Consider the following 17466-nt stretch of genomic DNA (forward strand, 5'->3'; position numbering starts at 1 on the left):
CACATCCTCAATGATTTAGCCTTTCCCATTTGAGCCCCAGGGTAGGTCAGCTAGCGAGTGTTAACCCCATAACCCCCAAACACATAGACAAGCAAAAGTTTACATTTTCATGCAATACAAAACAGACTATCAAAGCGATGTCCACACAGCAGTCCAAATAAGCAATGTTCATTTCTTTTGCACATACAGATGGCTGCCCAGCAGCAATATAAAGAAGTAGATAAGCAAAAATGCCCACTTTCAAGTGTTCAAGCGACTGTTACTATTTTCACACAGAAAAGTATTTGCCAGAGTCTAGGTTTTTCCCCTTGGTAGCCAAAACCTGGTGGGGGAGTAACCTGGAGGATAAATGTTACCATATTTTTTGCCTTGTGGTTGTCTCTGTTGTAGGGAAATGCATGAAGGTAAAAGTTCACTTGGGTCTAGTGTCAGGTTTTAAATCCTGGTTTTGCTTCAGTGGATGGGAAGGAGACTTGATGTTGTTGCCAGTGAAGTCAAGGGTACGCTTCAGAACTGAAGTGGCTAAGATATGTATTTGAGGCATGAAGCTTTTAGGATGCACACTGTGATTTCTGATCATTTGTCTGAATGTATTATTCTTTTCATTCCTTCTTTCATAAGAGACCAATTGCATCCTCTTGGCATGTATTGCAGATGAACAAGAGAGCTCAGGAGCAATTATTTATACTGTCGAGCTCAAGCGCTACGGAGGACCTCTTGGGATCACTATTTCTGGTACTGAAGAGCCCTTTGATCCTATTATCATTTCAAGTCTTACTAAAGGTGGACTAGCTGAAAGGTAAATTGAAATAAAGATATTCATAGTTCTGCTATTTACTGTGTTGTTCATTCATGTGTGACAATTCATTCAGTCATATGCAATCATTCTTCCTTAGAAATCTGTCTGCTCTCCACAATTCATACCAAATGAAATACTTAATGATGTTCAGTCTTTTTCTGCTGGTGTTATGATATGAGGCTGTTGTTAAATCTAGAACATAGTTTTGCAATAGTTATTGTCATCATAAATCACCTAAAGAAAGCTTCAGGCATGCTTACCTTGTGATGATATTAATAACTTTGAGAAAAAGGGTGTTGCATTCTTCTTATAAGGTGGGTGTTTGTATATACAGTGCTACATATATTTGCCTGTCTAGCTATATTTACCATATGTGACATATATACAACGTGCTAACCATTACATCGTCCTCATTCCCTCTTTATTTGCTTTTAAAACACCATGTACTAATAAGCATTGCTGTGCCAGGATAGGGTCTTGAAATTTTCTTAGCAATTCATAAATCAAATATAGCACTTTTTCTGAGGGCAGTCATTTGGAGAAACATTCGTAACCCCATTTAATATGAAGCCAGTAGAATTCTAAAGGTGAATAGCAGTCTCTTGGATATGGCTGCAGTTGTCAAAGACTGAAATAAGAACAGGGAAGGATTTTGGAACCTGCGTTGAAGCAAGGTGGTCAAAATGCAGAGCAATCTATTGGGCAGTTCTGGGGTGTTTGGATGTGTGTAAAAAATAGTGAGAAGGGGGGTCCTGCTTCCTGAAAGCATCTAGGCTTGCCCTATCAGAAAACTGTGGTGTCTGGATGCAGAGGATCAAAGACTACATGTGTTACATGTCCTTGTTCTGCAGCCGTAAGAATCTCTGGTTAATTCCCTCCTGAAAATCATGTGCTTCTTGTGATTGATAAAGTATACCCCAATTCTGCCACCTGGCAATAGGACTGCAAAATGGTTTTGGAAGAGCCTTGGTAAAAATACGGAGTTACAGGTAGCTCACCTGAAGGTGAATAAGTAGTTTTTCAGGATCAGTTTCAGAGTGAACTGAGTTGTGTCATGATGATTGTCCAGGCATGTCAACAAATAGGTTCTAGCTAAGTTGTCCACCCTAATATGCCCCCTAACTACAGTTGTGGCCCATTTAATCCATCTATCGGGATATCCCTCTTAATTTACTTCAACTGATCGTGTGAAAATATTGTGATGGTTTGTGCTATTATCATTGCCTTTTGCCACTTGAATGGAAAACATCAATATTTGCAGGTACTAAAAAAGGAATTTCAGTAAGCCTTCTGAATATGCAGCTTTAATCCATGGTGTTGTCACCATGAAGGGAATGATGGGTTGTTGTTGCTGTTTTTTCTTGGATGTCAATTGGTTCTCCTACCAGCTCTGAAAACAAAGATGGCCTGGTGATCCAAATAGCCTTAGCAGCAAGAATGACTAAGCAGCTCCATTCATCTTACACACTTTAAATTAAATGTGAAACCCGAGGAAAAACTGCAGACACTTTTGCTTATCTCATGTATGTTAAACGTTTGGCTCAGTTTCCTTTTTTACTGAACTTTTCATGTTTTATTTAACTCATGTTTCAGGACAGGTGCAATTCATATCGGAGACCGAATCTTAGCAATAAATAGCAGCAGCCTGAAAGGAAAACCTTTGAGCGAAGCCATACATTTGTTACAAATGGCAGGAGAAACAGTCACCTTGAAAATCAAAAAGCAGACAGATGGTGAGTGTTGTGTCAGGTATTACACAGGGGCCCTTTCTACAACCATCAACAATGCATATGTTCATGAAAATGGTATTTGGCTCATTGGAAATGTAGGAGTGCAGAAACAAATGCACAGGTACAAGAATGGTTCAACAGAAGCACTTCAAGGTCTACGAGATATTTGCAGTCACCAGAGCAGTAATTGAGTCAAACAAAAAGAGAGTCAATTATCTCTTTACAACATTAGTGTTAGAGTCAAAATTTGGAAAGTAATAAACTACTCATTTGGACTTCTGTGGGTCATTCAAAAAAACAGAGATACAGATCAGAGCCAAGCCCAAGTTTATGAAGGATGTAGACAAATGGGAAATCATGAAATTAGAACAAAAGGTTTTTAAAGCCATTATGAGGAACGCACCCCCCAAAAAACCACCCCCAGCTCATGCAGTTTGTTTGTCTTAGTTTTCTTGATTGCAGAACGTCCCTCCATGCAAATGAAGCTGCATACTTATCTGATTTTCCAACAAAGTTTTAATCTTTTTTGCTACCATTTAATTCCTACCAGCATCAAGTCCCAAGAAGTTTCCGGCCTCGGGTCTCCTAAATGAATTGAGTGATGTTGAAGATGACACAGCCACCACACAGAAACCAGGCAAACTGTCAGAAATATACTCCACTACCGTCCCAAGCGTAGACAGCGCTGTGGAATCGTGGGATGGCTCTGGAATGGATAACAGCTATGGAGGTCAAGGTGGGTTCGTGCATATCAACCGGTACACATAATGAGAGGAAACCTTCTAAGCCAACTTTGCTGTGTCTCAACTGTGCTGCATCTGTTTCATTAAGACAGCGCCCTTTAGCACACTCTGCTGCCTCTTGCATTCACCTAACCTTGGTCTCACTCTTTCACGACACTGTGACAGGTTATAAAGCATATATCAATATACTAACAGCCTTCTGCTAGTTTTACTGATGTCTGAATAGCCAGTCCATAGCTCATCCACAGCTAAATGGGTTTATCCTTCAAGCTTAGATTAATAAAAGATGCAGAACACATTGAAGGTGTTCATTAATTTGAACATCTGAGGTGCATTCATTGTGATTTTTAAGCTGGCTATGGTAAAGATTTATTGTAAACTGCCAAAGGGAGAGCATAAAGAGATTATTCAGTGATTTGTTACCCTTTTGTTTCTCCTTCATCCCTTGACATTAAGATGTCAGAGGGCTTTCAGAATAATAACTGGTTTTAGGAAAGGTTCTGAAGGGAGGGAAGGAAGAACAAGAATGGACTTTCTTTTACCTCTGCAAAGATCTGTGCTTGTTTTTTAGTATTTCACCTTTATTTTAAGTACTGTCATTTAAATCACAGGGTAAAACTTTGAGCCCTGGAAGTGCCGGTTTTTATAAACATCCTGGGTTGGAAAAATGAGGACTTCTTAAAAAAAATCATACTGTATTTTACATTGGAATATCAAACAGAGAACAATCACATGGGGAGACCCCGCCAGATGAGCGGGGTATAAATAATAAATTATTATTATTATCAAATGCCAACTAGAGAAGTCATTGTTTCAAAGAGAAATACTCTCCTTCCCTTACACAATGTGCACATTCCTTCAAAAGTATTTTGGACCCACTCACCCAGTAACTCTCTGCTGCACAAGATGCAACCTGTTCTTAGCCACATGATCACATGATGATCATATGAAGATCATAGAAACATACCTGCACACCGAGACATCTGAGCCACCAAGATCATGAGAATTGCTGTCGCTGTATCTGCCTTAAGCCCCTTTCTGCTTCTCCGTGTGTTTTGGGACACATGCATGGCAGGCTGTGAAGAGTTCTGAACAGATCTCTCCAACACAGCAGCAAATAAGTGCAGAATGATGCACTTCAGGGCAGAAGGAAACACACTCCTAACTTCACATTCGTGCTAAACTAGTTGTGACTATCTGGGAAAAGGATACTGAGGTTATGGTGGATTGCTCAGTGAGAAGGTCAACTAGCAGTAGTAAAAGCGACAGATTCCATATTAAATAGTTTACAGAATGTATTGCCACAAGATGTTGCATTGGTCATTACCTTAGATGGCTGTAAATGGGTATTTGTGGAAGATAGGTCTATCTGTGGCCATTGGCCACAATAGCTCAATGAAGTCATTGTAGCTCTTCAGGAGATGGAGAAATTGCTGGGTCAGATAGATGGATTGTTTGCTTCACGCTTTACGTCTGGAAAGATCTGATGAATCATGATGTTAGGCTATATAGACTTCTAGTGGAGTGGATGACCAAATCAGCTGCTGTGCAATGTTTCTCTTCTGTGTAAGAAATGCAATAATTCTTTCTTCGTTGTTGGCTTATGGGTGAACCAGTGTTGCGCACTTTCAGTAATGATCTTTAATTTATTGCTTAGCTTGACTCTAGAAGCAGCTGTCATTTTCTCTTTTGCAAAGTTCCTTTGGAATCCATTTTATCCTAGCAAGAAAGAAAAATGCTGAAGTTTCCTCCTTAAACGTTGTTAAAACAGGGCAGGGGCAAAAGAGCTTGAAAGTCAAATACGAATACTTTGAAGCTCAGAATGGGCAACTAAAGCTATTCTTTAACAGCAGTAGTAGAACGAAGCATCATATGTAATGTTGGATGTCTGGTTTCATGTCAGGACAAATTCCCAATTGTAAAAAAAATATATTTAGCAATTTCATTTTTGCTAGACGTTGTGTAGTTAGTCTTTCCTTTGAACTGTACAAATATATAATGTTGCTATATTTTTTAATTTTTAAGAGAAACAATTTGATTTATTTTTATTTGTGTGCCAGAACACAATGTTCTTCTGTCATTCCACATCCCTTCTGAGGAAGGCAAGTCTCAGCATGCAGCCATCATTTAGTTTGCACGACAGTAAACAGCACATGAATCACACACAATCCCTGCAGACCCATTTGTTCATCTGTCTGAAAAACTAATGAAATATTGAGCTGTGAATATTTTATTAAATGAAAATAGTTCTGTAAAATCTCCAGGAATGGCAGCAACCCACCATGGGTGGCAGTAGACATTTGGGTTCAGGTCAGGGGAGGGGAGTGTACAAGCCTGGATAATAGAAATTCAACTCAATTCAGTAGTTCAAATATAAGGTTGTGCATGGGCGAGGGGGCAACTATTAAGTATTTTTATATCACCTGCCCTGATGAATCATTAGATAAACAAAAACTCACCCCTCCTCAATCTTTTTTTAATCTCAAAATGACTACCCAAGAGCCAATTTCAAAGAACTCATGCCATGTCATAAGGTACAAAGAGTGTTGATATCTAGACATCTTAGAAAAGTGTGGCATTTCCAAAACTGTCAGTTTTTTGGGCAACTGCTGGCGCCTTTAGCAAGTGCCATCCCACAGCCACAACTCGCTTCTGTGGCCATAAATAACATCATATGGTATATGGGTGAAACTAGCTGCATCTGTTGGGAAATTGTGTACATAATATTAGCCTATGTGGTCTGATTGACTTTATTAGTGTTGGCCTCCTTTTTTTACCCCTCCCAAAAGGGGTAAGGGAACCATTAACAATGTCATAATCTACGTGACTGAAGCTGGTACCACTTGGTAGAAACTACCTTCATGCATTGTGAAATGGTCTGATTTGGAGTGGCCCCTTTTGAAACAATAGGATTGGAGCTGGAGCTATGCATCTTGGTTCTTGCATCTGAGATTATCAACTACCTTAGCAATAAAGTCAAAGTAAAGAGATTTTGGGAGAACCCCATTTTGGTTTGTGCAGATTCATGAATTTCTGCAGCCTTCCTTTATTGAAATACTATTGGTATATAGCCATCCTCATATATTTAGACAGGTGGAAACTTATTTATTTGTCCAGTCCTTTGGAACCTAATGGTGTTGATACAGGTTAGCATTTAGTAGTGTTTTTTATAATGGATGTAGGATTGTATTCTGCTTTGTATTATATTTTATATAGCTGTTTATATTGTATGCTGTGTTGCAAGCCACCCTGTGCACCAGTTTTGGAGAAAGGGTGAGGTATGATTGGCTCCACATATCACTACCTTACAAAGTTACCTAATAATTGGGAAATGTGTAGTTTGAGGTTGAAGTATGAGTGGGGAATAGTCAAATCCATGAGCAGCCGAGTTGATGGATAGTTCCTGCCTTGTGCTGTACTAGATGGCTTTACAACCCTTTCTATACTGATCTTCTATTTTTCTCATTAAGTATTTAACATTGCATCAAGCTGACAGCTTGAATGAGTTAGTTTAGTACAGCCGTTCCCCTCCACCACATACAAATGGGAATCCTCTGTTCTGCAGTCTTTGCTTTTAGTTAAACTGCACTGTGGATATAATGTGCTAGCCTGCACAGGTCCTCTCAGGTATTTTGTCTGTGGCCAAAGTTGTGTAAAGATGGAAGTGCTTACACTGGCAAGTCATTAGCATAGGAAGATGATAGTTTTCAAGACAGCTCATTATTTTATCTCACAGCTTATAAGAGCCATTATAAAAAGATGTCCTTGGTTTTTCAGCTTGCTGTTTCCATTTCAGTTTTTGAAGTATTGGCTGGTTTCTGTCCAACTTTTCCAGTTCAGATTCAGTCCATTTCTTTTCCTAATGCAGATAAACTTAATACTTGCTAAACAGGATAACTTGATAACCGTGTTCCCAGTAATCTGTAGTGCAAGTACAGTTTAGATGACCTTTCCTTTGGTTCCCTTACTTAACATGATAGTGATATGGCCTATATATTTTTTCCCCGTATTATCTATGGTTTTTAACATACTCCCTATTCTGCAATATTCTCTGCTTTTCAGGATCCCCATCCTACCAACCACTCATTCCATAGCTGGGTGTAGAAGCTTGCACACCACAGGATGTTTTTTACTATGTGTGAGAACCTGTGATGGTAGTGCAAGGCTACTTCTCTCTAATCTGTTCCCTAGCCCAGCAAAATGGAATATTACTATTGAGCCAGAACACTGCAAGCAGCAACTAGAGAGAAGGGGCTGCTCCTTATCTGCCCTTCACATGAATGCCTAGAGAAATATTATCAACTCTGTGTCCACAAGACTGCTAATGGATCAAATGGAAGTTGCACCCTGTTATCAATTTCATTTCATTTATAACGGAGTGCCAAAATACCAGTATTTTAGTACATCACCAAAAAAATGTAATACGACGGCATGCATTGGTTGCTTTACATCTCCTACGAAGAATGACATGTGCAAATAAGGGGTGTTGGGTGTTTATAGAAATATATTTATAGAAACTTTCTTTTAAGCTTGTACAGACAGTTTGCTGTGTGACATTCTGCATTCCCAGACTCTGACTGGAATATATTGCCTTGTTTCTTTGTTATAATTACTCTTCTACGAGTTCTTTGATATCATGTATGTCAGGTCCTTTCTTTATCACAGATTGAGAAGGCCAGGTGAGCTACACTTTTGAGACTCAGTGAAGAATTGGATGTTGGTTCAAATCAGTCTATTCCCTTGATAAGTCTGAGCAACTCTCTCATGGCCTCAGTTCCACATGCATGAAATGGGAACAAGGATGGCTTTAGCTCACGTAACTGCTGGAAGAACAATGAAATAAGTTAAAGCACACTGTGTTATTAGGGGTGCGATGTAGTGTTATAAAACATTTTCTTCGTTTAAAGCATCACGGTTTTACAAATACGGTTAATATTTTAGGTCCCAATTATCAGGCTTCAGGATACAACTTCAACACATTTGAATGGAGGAGTCCAAAACAAAGGAGCAGTTTATCCCCTCCCAACAGGCCCCGAACCAACCCCTTCCACAACACAGGGCTAAGTGACGATGAATGGGATAAACCAGTCGCAAGCAGGTATGTTTTGCCTCAGTTACTCAATTTATCTTTGCAGCAGCAGCAGCAGCAACTTTCTTTGTGAGTACAGACACCACTTGCCTGGGCTCAAAATGCCAGTTGCCAGTTTGTCCTCTCACTACTGAGGTATTTACAGTTCATGCTGCATGAGATTTATTAGGTTAGGTTAGTGACATTCATGAAAGGTTATGATGCTGAAAGCAATACTTGTTCACTCGGTGAAATTCTATGCATAAAAGGATAGATCATTGGTTCTTGTTAATACAACAATTAAACTGAAAAAGGTCCTTCCCCACCCCCCTCCTTTGAATGTTGTAAGTCTTTCGTTTCCCTAATCTTGTTCCACGCACATCAACATTTGACACAAATGTAGTTTCGTGCACATGCATCTTTGTAAGGACTGGTTCTTCATTATCTATGTGTAGTGTGGTTGCAGTTTCCACATGGTCAGTAGCCATTGTGCCCCTTTAAGGGGAGCCATGTGGGGCAAGGGGATGATGCAGCCCCTTAGAGCCCAACCATCTGGTGTTATCTCCCCTTTTGAAATGTTACCAATGACAATGAAATTCTTGTCAAGCCTTCACCCATCTTGGAGAGGCTCTGCCAGGAAACGTTGTGTCTAGCCAGGACAGAATAAGTCAATGGCTTGCCCCCTTATTTTGCAGAGTAAGCTAAAGTCATGGAAAAGAATTTGCCCAAAGCACAGGTGATGGCAACAGATCCATGTCTTTATAGATGATTGGGGCAACAGGCTCACTTTTCCAGTGGGTTGGGTGCAACTTAAAGGGCTAAGGGGACACATGAGTGCAAGTGCTGAACCCCAAACTCTCCGCCAGGGATTTTGCTCCCGGTTAGGTTTACTTCCAGCATAGAGCCCAACTTGGATGTAAGCCCACCTAGGAGAAAAGCACTGAGGGGAGAGGGTTCGGCATTCCTCACCCATTTGCCCCACTGGCTCTTTAAATTGCACCCTATCCCCTGTGTAGAACCACTTTGAAGAATATGGGGTTTGCCACTGTCACACATAGTTTGTGTTTAAAAAAATCAATATACCTTCTGTGCTCTGGTTCCCAGTTTACTTGCTGTACTTCAGAGAATTGCCTGACGCTGCTGGCCTTAGAAGAGTTTTGCTGTAACCCTCAGACAGGCAGCATTATTGCTAGTTTCTCCAGCTGACCTACAGTCTAATCAATATTCTCAAAGAACACATGGAAAGTGTTACTAGTGATTACAGCGTGACTTGAATAATCCCTCTGCCCTCCCCGCCAAAAAACACACACACTGTCCCAAACCATTATCTTCAGTGTCCTCATGGGAAATGACTTGCTGCAGTTTTTTTTATCACTTTGGACTCGTGAATCCATGATAAATCTAAAGGAAGGTGCCCTAGTTTGTCTCTGCTGATAATGAAGATGCTCAGTTGCAACTGAATCTGATCCAAAACCTGGGGTAAATAGCACTAAAACCCACACATCTGTTCCTCTGGCTGATGCCAAGTCAATCAGAAGCTTATTTTCTGAGTTAATGGTTCCCACACATGCACCCAGAAATGGATACTAATCCCCCCCACACGTGCAGCCAGTCTCTATGCATGGCCAGAGATTTCTAAGCATTCATCTAGTTTCTGCTTGCGTTTGGGGAACTGTAGGGTGCTGCCATATTAGGCTGGCAGCAACTTTGGCAAGTGGTAGGTTGGATGCAAAGCAGAGGCTTACTTACCCCAGCAGTCGCATGCCAAGTAAAGTCTATGTGCTAATCTAGGGGTTGGCTAATGCACGTCTTGGGCAAATCTGGGCCTAGGTTCTGGGTAGCACATCTTAAAATACAGATTGAAGGAACGGTGATCAAATATGGATTGATCCCCAATGGTGATGGGTGGGGAGATTACACGTTTCTAAAGTAAATACTTTACAGATATTGGGGGGGGGGGAACTGAGCAATCCTGTGGCTGGGAATCTGCAGGCCCTAAGCTCTGTCCCTGATTTGCCAGCAGTTGTTCCAAATCACCCAAACCTTTTCCAGTTCTGGGAATCATAGAATCATAGAATCATAGAGTTGGAAGAGACCACAAGGGCCATCCAGTCCAACCCCCTGCCAAGCAGGAAACACCATCAAAGCATTCCTGACAGATGGCTGTCACGCCTCTGCTTAAAGACCTCCAAAGAAGGAGACTCCACCACTCTCCTTGGCAGCAAATTCCACTGTCGAACAGCTCTTACTGTCAGGAAGTTCTTCCTAATGTTTAGGGAGGAAACAGAAAAGAGAGCAATCTCTTTCCTACCGTTTCCCTCCTCCCACTTGTCAGTAGGAGGGAAACTGCTTATGCCAGATCCTGTCCTTGGATAGATTTCCGGAATGTTTGTAGCCGGTGCCACAGAATTGAGGGGTGCTCCCCTCCATTGCACCAACACGACTGCGTTCTGTTTAAGGAGGTGCATAGACTCTACTTCCGCAGCAGAGCATAGGAGCATTTGCACATGGAGGCTTTTTTTTCAGCTAAGGCAGTAGACCTGGACTTATCCTAATACCCCTTGGCCACTGAACCAGTGAGTGTGGGGTTGTACACTAAATCTGCATTAGGTGAATTTGGGAATCTATCTTAAGTGTGGGAGTGGCAATTCCAGTCATTGCTGATAATTGCAAGGAGCGAGAGGCTGTGCCTTTTCTTCCAGTTTAGTTTACGCAAACCATTAATCTTGCATCTTCCTTTCCCTCACAAATGTGCCTGCATGTGCAGCCTCACCATTCATAGCAGCTCCTAAGCATGAATTAGCCATGAAGATTGCTGCAATAAAAGTAGGCCGGGGTTTGTGTGAAGTTTTATTTACAGACCACTTGTAAATTCTTGGGTTAATTAAGCCCCCGTGTTGTGCGTCAGTAATCGCGCTCCTTCTCCACAGCCCTGCCTAAGCTTGCTTGCTTCCTGCCCATGCTCGCCCTTAAGTCTGGTTTTGTTGCTGTAAACCATTCCTATGAAGTACACTGCCGTGTTGCCTTTGCCACTTAAGCAAACCTTTCTCTATGAATCCAGCTTTGCAGGTGCCCCCGAGACTGGCCAGGAGGAAAATTTCTGGTCTCAAGCACTGGAGGACTTGGAGACTTGTGGACAGTCAGGAATTCTGAGGGAATTAGAGGTAGAACAATAAATAAATCTTAATCCCGTCACAATATACCAACTTCTTTTTCAATTAACACTCATTTTTTTTGTTCCCCCCCCCTCTATTTTTTTTTCTAAGTTTGCATTAATCTCACAAATTCATTTTAAAGCTTTAACCCCCCCCCCTTTCCACAGGACAAGGCTGACAGGCGTCTGTGTTTGAGAAACATGACTCTCTTGGTACCTACCCTTTATGTTTATATTTTGCTTGTGCAGCTGCCTCCCCTGATTTCCCCCTAACCAAGCTGTTTTCTTTCATGGAACTGCTGCTGAAATGATACAATCGTGTTATGTGTTCAAAAGCTTCTCCTGTGCTACTGCTGGCTGCACCTGTTTGCAGGCTTATTTTTCCTAGGCAGCAGCGCATCCCATTCTCTTCCAGCTGCTTTTTACACAAGGTTTCCTTGGCATGCATCTCTTGCAACAAAACTTAATCTGAATTAAGGGGAACATAAACGAAAAGCAACTTTGCAAGTTTTAAAATTGGGAGTCACCTGATGAGCCAAGACAGCTGCAATGAATTCCACATTAACTTCCCACCTATAGATTTACTTTTTTAAAAAAAGACAACTCTTTGTTTAAAGTTGCCTGCATGTTCCTTAATTACACCAAAAATGAATATAACTTAAAATAGTTTTAACGTTTCAAAAGGGCAAGTCCTCGAAAATTTTCTTTTATGTTCTTTTAAATTCCTTGCGTTGCAAAAACTGGCAGAGTCTCATTTTCATTTTTTATGTCATACTGAGGTCCCTGAGCAACCACAAGGAATGTGAATGGCATAGCTGGGTAAAACTCATGGAGCTCGAGTGGATTGCACAGCCTCAGAATTATGGCTTCCGTATTGCACGTCTGTTTACTTTCATGTGGACCTGATCTAAGTTTAATTGCCATTCGGAGGAACGTAAGGGAAAGCTCTGTCTAAAGGCATGGTACCTCAGGCTTCTCTTGCCAAATTCCTTCCTGACAGCACAGCAAACGGATATGGAAATAGATAATGGGAACAAATGTTTCAGTAGATTGATAATTCTCCATTTTAAAGAGGACATGGTGGGTTGTTGTTGCTTTTTTATATAAAAAGGGGGGGGAATGAATTGGGTATTTGCTTACCCTAATTGTGCTCAGCTGCCTTGTTGGCATCTCTGCGAGCAGGAAGCAGCTGTGCAAAATTATATTGCAGAAACAAGACCCTTGTTTCCCATCAATCCAACCTTGTTTGGACCCCTCTCAAAGTAGTTCACTTTTCAGTATTGATCAACTGACTGGCACTGTCAGTGAGCCCCACTTACTCATGAACAATTGGGAGCTTGCTTTGAGCTCCTGTTTGCTCCTTTAGAGCCATGTCTTGACATCGCATAACACATCAGCAAATGGCCATGGTTGGGAGAAAGCCTTGCAGGCCAAATTGGGTCCAGTGCCAGATCTAAGTACCTGCCAGTCAATTTCCCAAACCTGTGCTAAGTAGCCTTCCCATGAGTTCTCATCAAAGATATTGCTGCATCTTTTGTTGACTTGCTTTGTTTTAATACCTCAGATCTGTAAAAATGCTGCCTACTGTAGCATTCATTATAGAGTGGTGCCCCGCTAGACGAATGCCTCGCTAGACGAAAAACTCGCTAGACGAAGGCATTTGTCTAGCGGAAGGCTGCCCCGCTAGACGAAAAAGTCTATGGGGCTGCCTCGCAAGACGAAAAATTTTCGTCTTTTTTTTTCGTTTTGCGGAGCGCGGCTGCCATTGCCGCTCCGCAAGACGAAAAACCCGCTAGACGAAATTTTTCGCAGAACGAATTATTTTCGTCTAGCGGGGGACCACTGTATTTAGGAAAAACTAATTATGCATGTGCCAGGATTTATTTAAATAACAAAATAGCTTTTAGGTAAAGAACTTTTGCCAGCAAAGATTTTTGTAGTCCACTTTCGTTCCTCTGGTGGCCAAGCATGACTACGGCTGGCCATTGTAACTCACCAATTAGAGAAGATGTCACTCCCGTCCCCCGCAGATTGGATAAAAATGTCATCCAACAACCTTTTTCGTCAAGTACATTTTTCAGAGGACTCCCACTCAAAATTGTCCATCTATCCTCCAGCCATTTGCTGTGCTCTGAAGTGACTGTGTTCCGGCCAAGACAACAGAATAGATGCTGCTGCCTTTAGTTACAGCCTAATCTTCTGATGTTTTTTTACTATGTCATGTATGATAAAAACTTTTTGTTAACGCTACAGGCAACCATTATGTCAGGGAGCACCATGAGTCTGAACCATGACAACCCGCAGCATCGCAGCCACCTGGGAAGACAGGCTAGCTTCCAGGAAAGAAGCACTTCGAGGCCTCATTACAGCCAGACGACCCGTAGCAATACGTTGCCTTCAGATGTGGGAAGAAAGTCTGTAGCTTTGCGGAAGATGAAGCAAGAGATGAAAGAAATTATGTCACCAACTCCTGTGGAGTTACACAAGGTGAGTTGGTGCCCCGTCCGATTTCTCCCCTTCTGACAGTAATCTTGCGCTGAATGCAGTACGGAGCAGATGACTTTCTTCTTCTCTGGCGACCACTCGTGGCCGAGTAAGACTGTCTTCCATGAACACGGTCTTAACAGTGAGTCCGTAAGTGAATGTGGCAGCCATTTTTTGATCCACACATCCTTCCATAGTGGGGGGACATAGGTTTCCAGGCAGGAGTTGATCACAGTGAGGGTTTGCCGCCAGAAGGTTGGCAGTTCAAATCCCTGTGATGGGGCGAGCTCCTGTTGCTTGTTCCCTGCTCCTGCCAACCTAGCAGTTTGAAAGCATGTCAAAGTACAAGTATATAAATATGTACCGCTCTGGCAGGAAGGTAAATGGCGTTTCTGTGCGTTGCTCTGGTTTCGCCAGAAGCGGCTTAGTCATGCTGGTCCACAGCTCCCTCGGCCAGTAAAGTGAGATGAGTGCTGCAACCCCAGAATCAGGGGTCCCTTTACCTTTACCCACACACTACAGCTAACTATTTGGGGGGGGGAGGACATGGAAAGATGGAGCAGAACGGAGCTTCCATAATCTTTATAATGCAGACATCAGATTATCTTTCCTTTCCCCTTCCCCACAGGTAACTTTGTACAAGGATTCAGATATGGAGGACTTTGGGTTCAGCGTCTCCGATGCCTTATTGGAAAAAGGCGTGTATGTTAAAAATATTCGGCCAGCTGGACCTGGAGATGTGGGAGGGTTGAAGCCATATGACAGACTGCTCCAGGTAAGAGTGAACCATACTAACATAGAAAAGCCGTTTCAAGGGCATGGGGTTTTTGTTTTTTTGGTAGAACAGAAAGCATTGTGCAGTCAAGTTCAGCATTCACAGTAGTGGAAACTGTATTTGAAATTCAGTTGCACAGCTAAGTTCAGCTCCCTCATTCATCGTGTGTTGTGAACTGAATGATAGGGAAGAAACACACACACACCAGTCTATGAATTAAGAGCAACATAACGTAAAGACAATAATAATAATAATAATAATATATTTATTATTTGTACCCCGCCCATCTGGCTGGATTTCCCCAGCTACTCTGGGCGGCTTCCAACAAAAATCAGATACAAAAATATCACACATTAAAAACTTCCCTAAAAAGGGCTGCCTTCAGGTATTTTCTGAATGTCAGGTAGTTGTTTATCTCCTTGACCTGTGATGGGAGGGCGTTCCACAGGGCAGGCGCCACTACCGAGAAGGCCCTCTGCCTGGTTCCCTGTAGTTTTGCTTCTCGCAGTGAGGGAACCGCCAGAAGGCCCTCGGCACTGGATCTCAGTGTCCGGGCTGAATGATGGGGGTGGAGACGCTCCTTCAGGTATGCAGGACCGAGGCCGTTTAGGGCTTTAAAGGTCAGCACCAACACTTTGAATTGTGCTCAGAAACATACTGGGAGCCAATGTAGATCTCCCAGGACCAGTGTTATGTGGTCCCGGCGGCCACTCCCAGTCATTGAATGCTGAAAAGCTGCAAGCCTAGGTTCACTCACTTGACACAAAGTCCTGTCGAACACAGTGGAACTTACTTCTCAGTAAACTTCTATAGATTCAACCTGCTTATCATGACTGATAAACCTTGGGAATGAAGCAGCCTTGGTCATCCTGATAGACGATGAGCTTTTATCAGGAGAGATGGAGGAGTGCAACCCTATTGATTACGCTCAATCTCTTAGCCACCACGGTATCCTCCTGGATCAGCTTCAGGGAGTGGCAGTTGTGAGCACTGTTTTGTAAGTGGTTTGGATCCTACCTCATAGGTCATTTTCAGGGGTGGGATTGAATGAGGATTAGTTGGTCACCAGGCAGGTCGGCTGTGGAGGTGCCACAGTGTTCCATTCTGTCCGCAGTGCTATTTAATATTTCTGAAACCATTGGGAATGGTAATTACCGATGACAGTTGACTCCAAATCTTCCAGAATAATGGTATCTAGTTAAGATTTATTTCTAAGCATTAGCAGAGCAAATAAATTCAATTTAACAGTAGCCTTTTACCAAACATTTACTTCTTTTAAAGCCCCTCCCCCTTTTTTGTTAAGGTACTTTGTGTAGGTCTATAGTATCGCGAGGATTAAGGGTCATTTGGGAGGGGAGGAGATGCATTCAGTTTTCCTTTGTTGCCTTTCATCCAAGACAAACAGTGTGGTGTAGTGGTTAAGAGCGGTAGTCTTGTAATCTGGTGAACTGGGTTCACGTCTCCGCTCCTCCACATGCAGCTGCTGGGTGACCTTGGGCTAGTCACACTTCTCTGAAGTCTCTCAGCCCCACTCACCTCACAGAGTGTTTGTTGTGGGGGAGGAAAAGAAAGGAGAATGTTAGCTGCTTTGAGACTCCTTCGGGTAGTGATAAAGCGGGATATCAAATCCAAACTCTTCTTCTTCTTTTCAGGTAAACCATGTGCGCACAAGAGACTTTGACTGCTGTCTGGTTGTGCCCCTTATAGCAGAGTCTGGTAACAAACTGGAACTTGTTATTAGTCGAAACCCTCTAGCCTCTCATAAGGTGAGCTCGGAACAACAGACTTTCCCGGCTGGGGAATGGAACGAACAAAACAATGCCTTCCTTCAACAAAGTGTACACAGCACTGGTTCAGAGATGAAACGGGAGCCTATGAACACTTTGTAGCCAAAAAAAGAAAAACTGTATTTAGTGCAAAACATTTAAATGGTGCTAATCCCTTTCAGGTTTCTGTTACACTGAACATGTGGCTGTCATGTGGCATTAAGAAGCACAGGGGGGGGGGGGCCTCTCATAATTTGCTACTTGCTTCCAACGCTGAGTTTTTTGCTCTGCTCTTGCTTTTTTATCACCCATGTGTAGTGCCATTTCAACCGGACCCTTAGTAACAAGAGAAACGAATGGTGAAAATGGCTGTAAATCCTATCATGGCAGATTAGTGAAAGATTTAAGTAAAAAGATTTTTTTGGGGGGGGGACCCGTCCATGTAAATAATTACAACAGAGGATCTGATTTTGAGAACACTGCAACTTATTCAAATACCAGCTGGTTAACTAAGTGAAGGAATCACAGGCTATTGCTGCTGGACCCAGATCACTGTATCATAGTAGTTGTTTTTTTAAATGAACTATATAGTTCTGTTGCTTCTGCGGTAATGAAAAAGTGTGTGGGGGGGGTTGTTAAAAACTACTATGTGGTTTTACAACTATTTTAGCAAAAAGTGCACACAGGAATCTGAAGTGCAAAGGGGTGAAACTTTTACTGGCCCAGCTGTAGTATGATTTTATTAAGAGTTATATTATACCCTATGCAATGATGTACTGAACAGGGTATGTCTTGCACCCTGTATGGACTTCTAACTTTTAGGTATTTGGAACTTCTGATAAATTACTGGGGAGGGGGGGTTTGTTTTGTTTTTTAAAGTAAAACAAGTTTTAGTGAAATTTTAAAAAAAGACTTTTATAACATGTATTCAAGTAGATTTTTTTCTT

At 42.0% G+C, this 17466-nt stretch overlaps 1 protein-coding gene across 14 annotated transcripts in view; it reads left to right on the forward strand.

The window, feature by feature from the left end:
* GRIP1 (glutamate receptor interacting protein 1) overlaps nt 1-17147 on the forward strand; it is a 315500-nt gene extending 298353 nt beyond the window's left edge. For 7 of the 14 annotated variants that reach the window (XM_033162508.1, XM_033162512.1, XM_033162502.1 and 4 more), the window contains 9 exons: nt 622-799; nt 2393-2532; nt 3080-3265; nt 8214-8370; nt 11402-11504; nt 11663-11707; nt 13748-13981; nt 14607-14753; nt 16406-17147. In XM_033162508.1, the coding sequence (XP_033018399.1) occupies nt 622-799; nt 2393-2532; nt 3080-3265; nt 8214-8370; nt 11402-11504; nt 11663-11707; nt 13748-13981; nt 14607-14753; nt 16406-16642 (1427 nt within the window). In that variant the 3' untranslated portion in view covers nt 16643-17147. The remainder of the gene's footprint in view (nt 1-621; nt 800-2392; nt 2533-3079; nt 3266-8213; nt 8371-11401; nt 11505-11662; nt 11708-13747; nt 13982-14606; nt 14754-16405) is intronic. The other 7 variants (XM_033162504.1, XM_033162514.1, XM_033162505.1 and 4 more) reach the window with 3 other exon arrangements.
* Nucleotides 17148-17466: the final 319 nt, after the last annotated feature.

This window comes from Lacerta agilis, chromosome 10, assembly GCF_009819535.1.
Source record: "Lacerta agilis isolate rLacAgi1 chromosome 10, rLacAgi1.pri, whole genome shotgun sequence".
Taxonomy (NCBI): Eukaryota; Metazoa; Chordata; class Lepidosauria; order Squamata; family Lacertidae; genus Lacerta; species Lacerta agilis.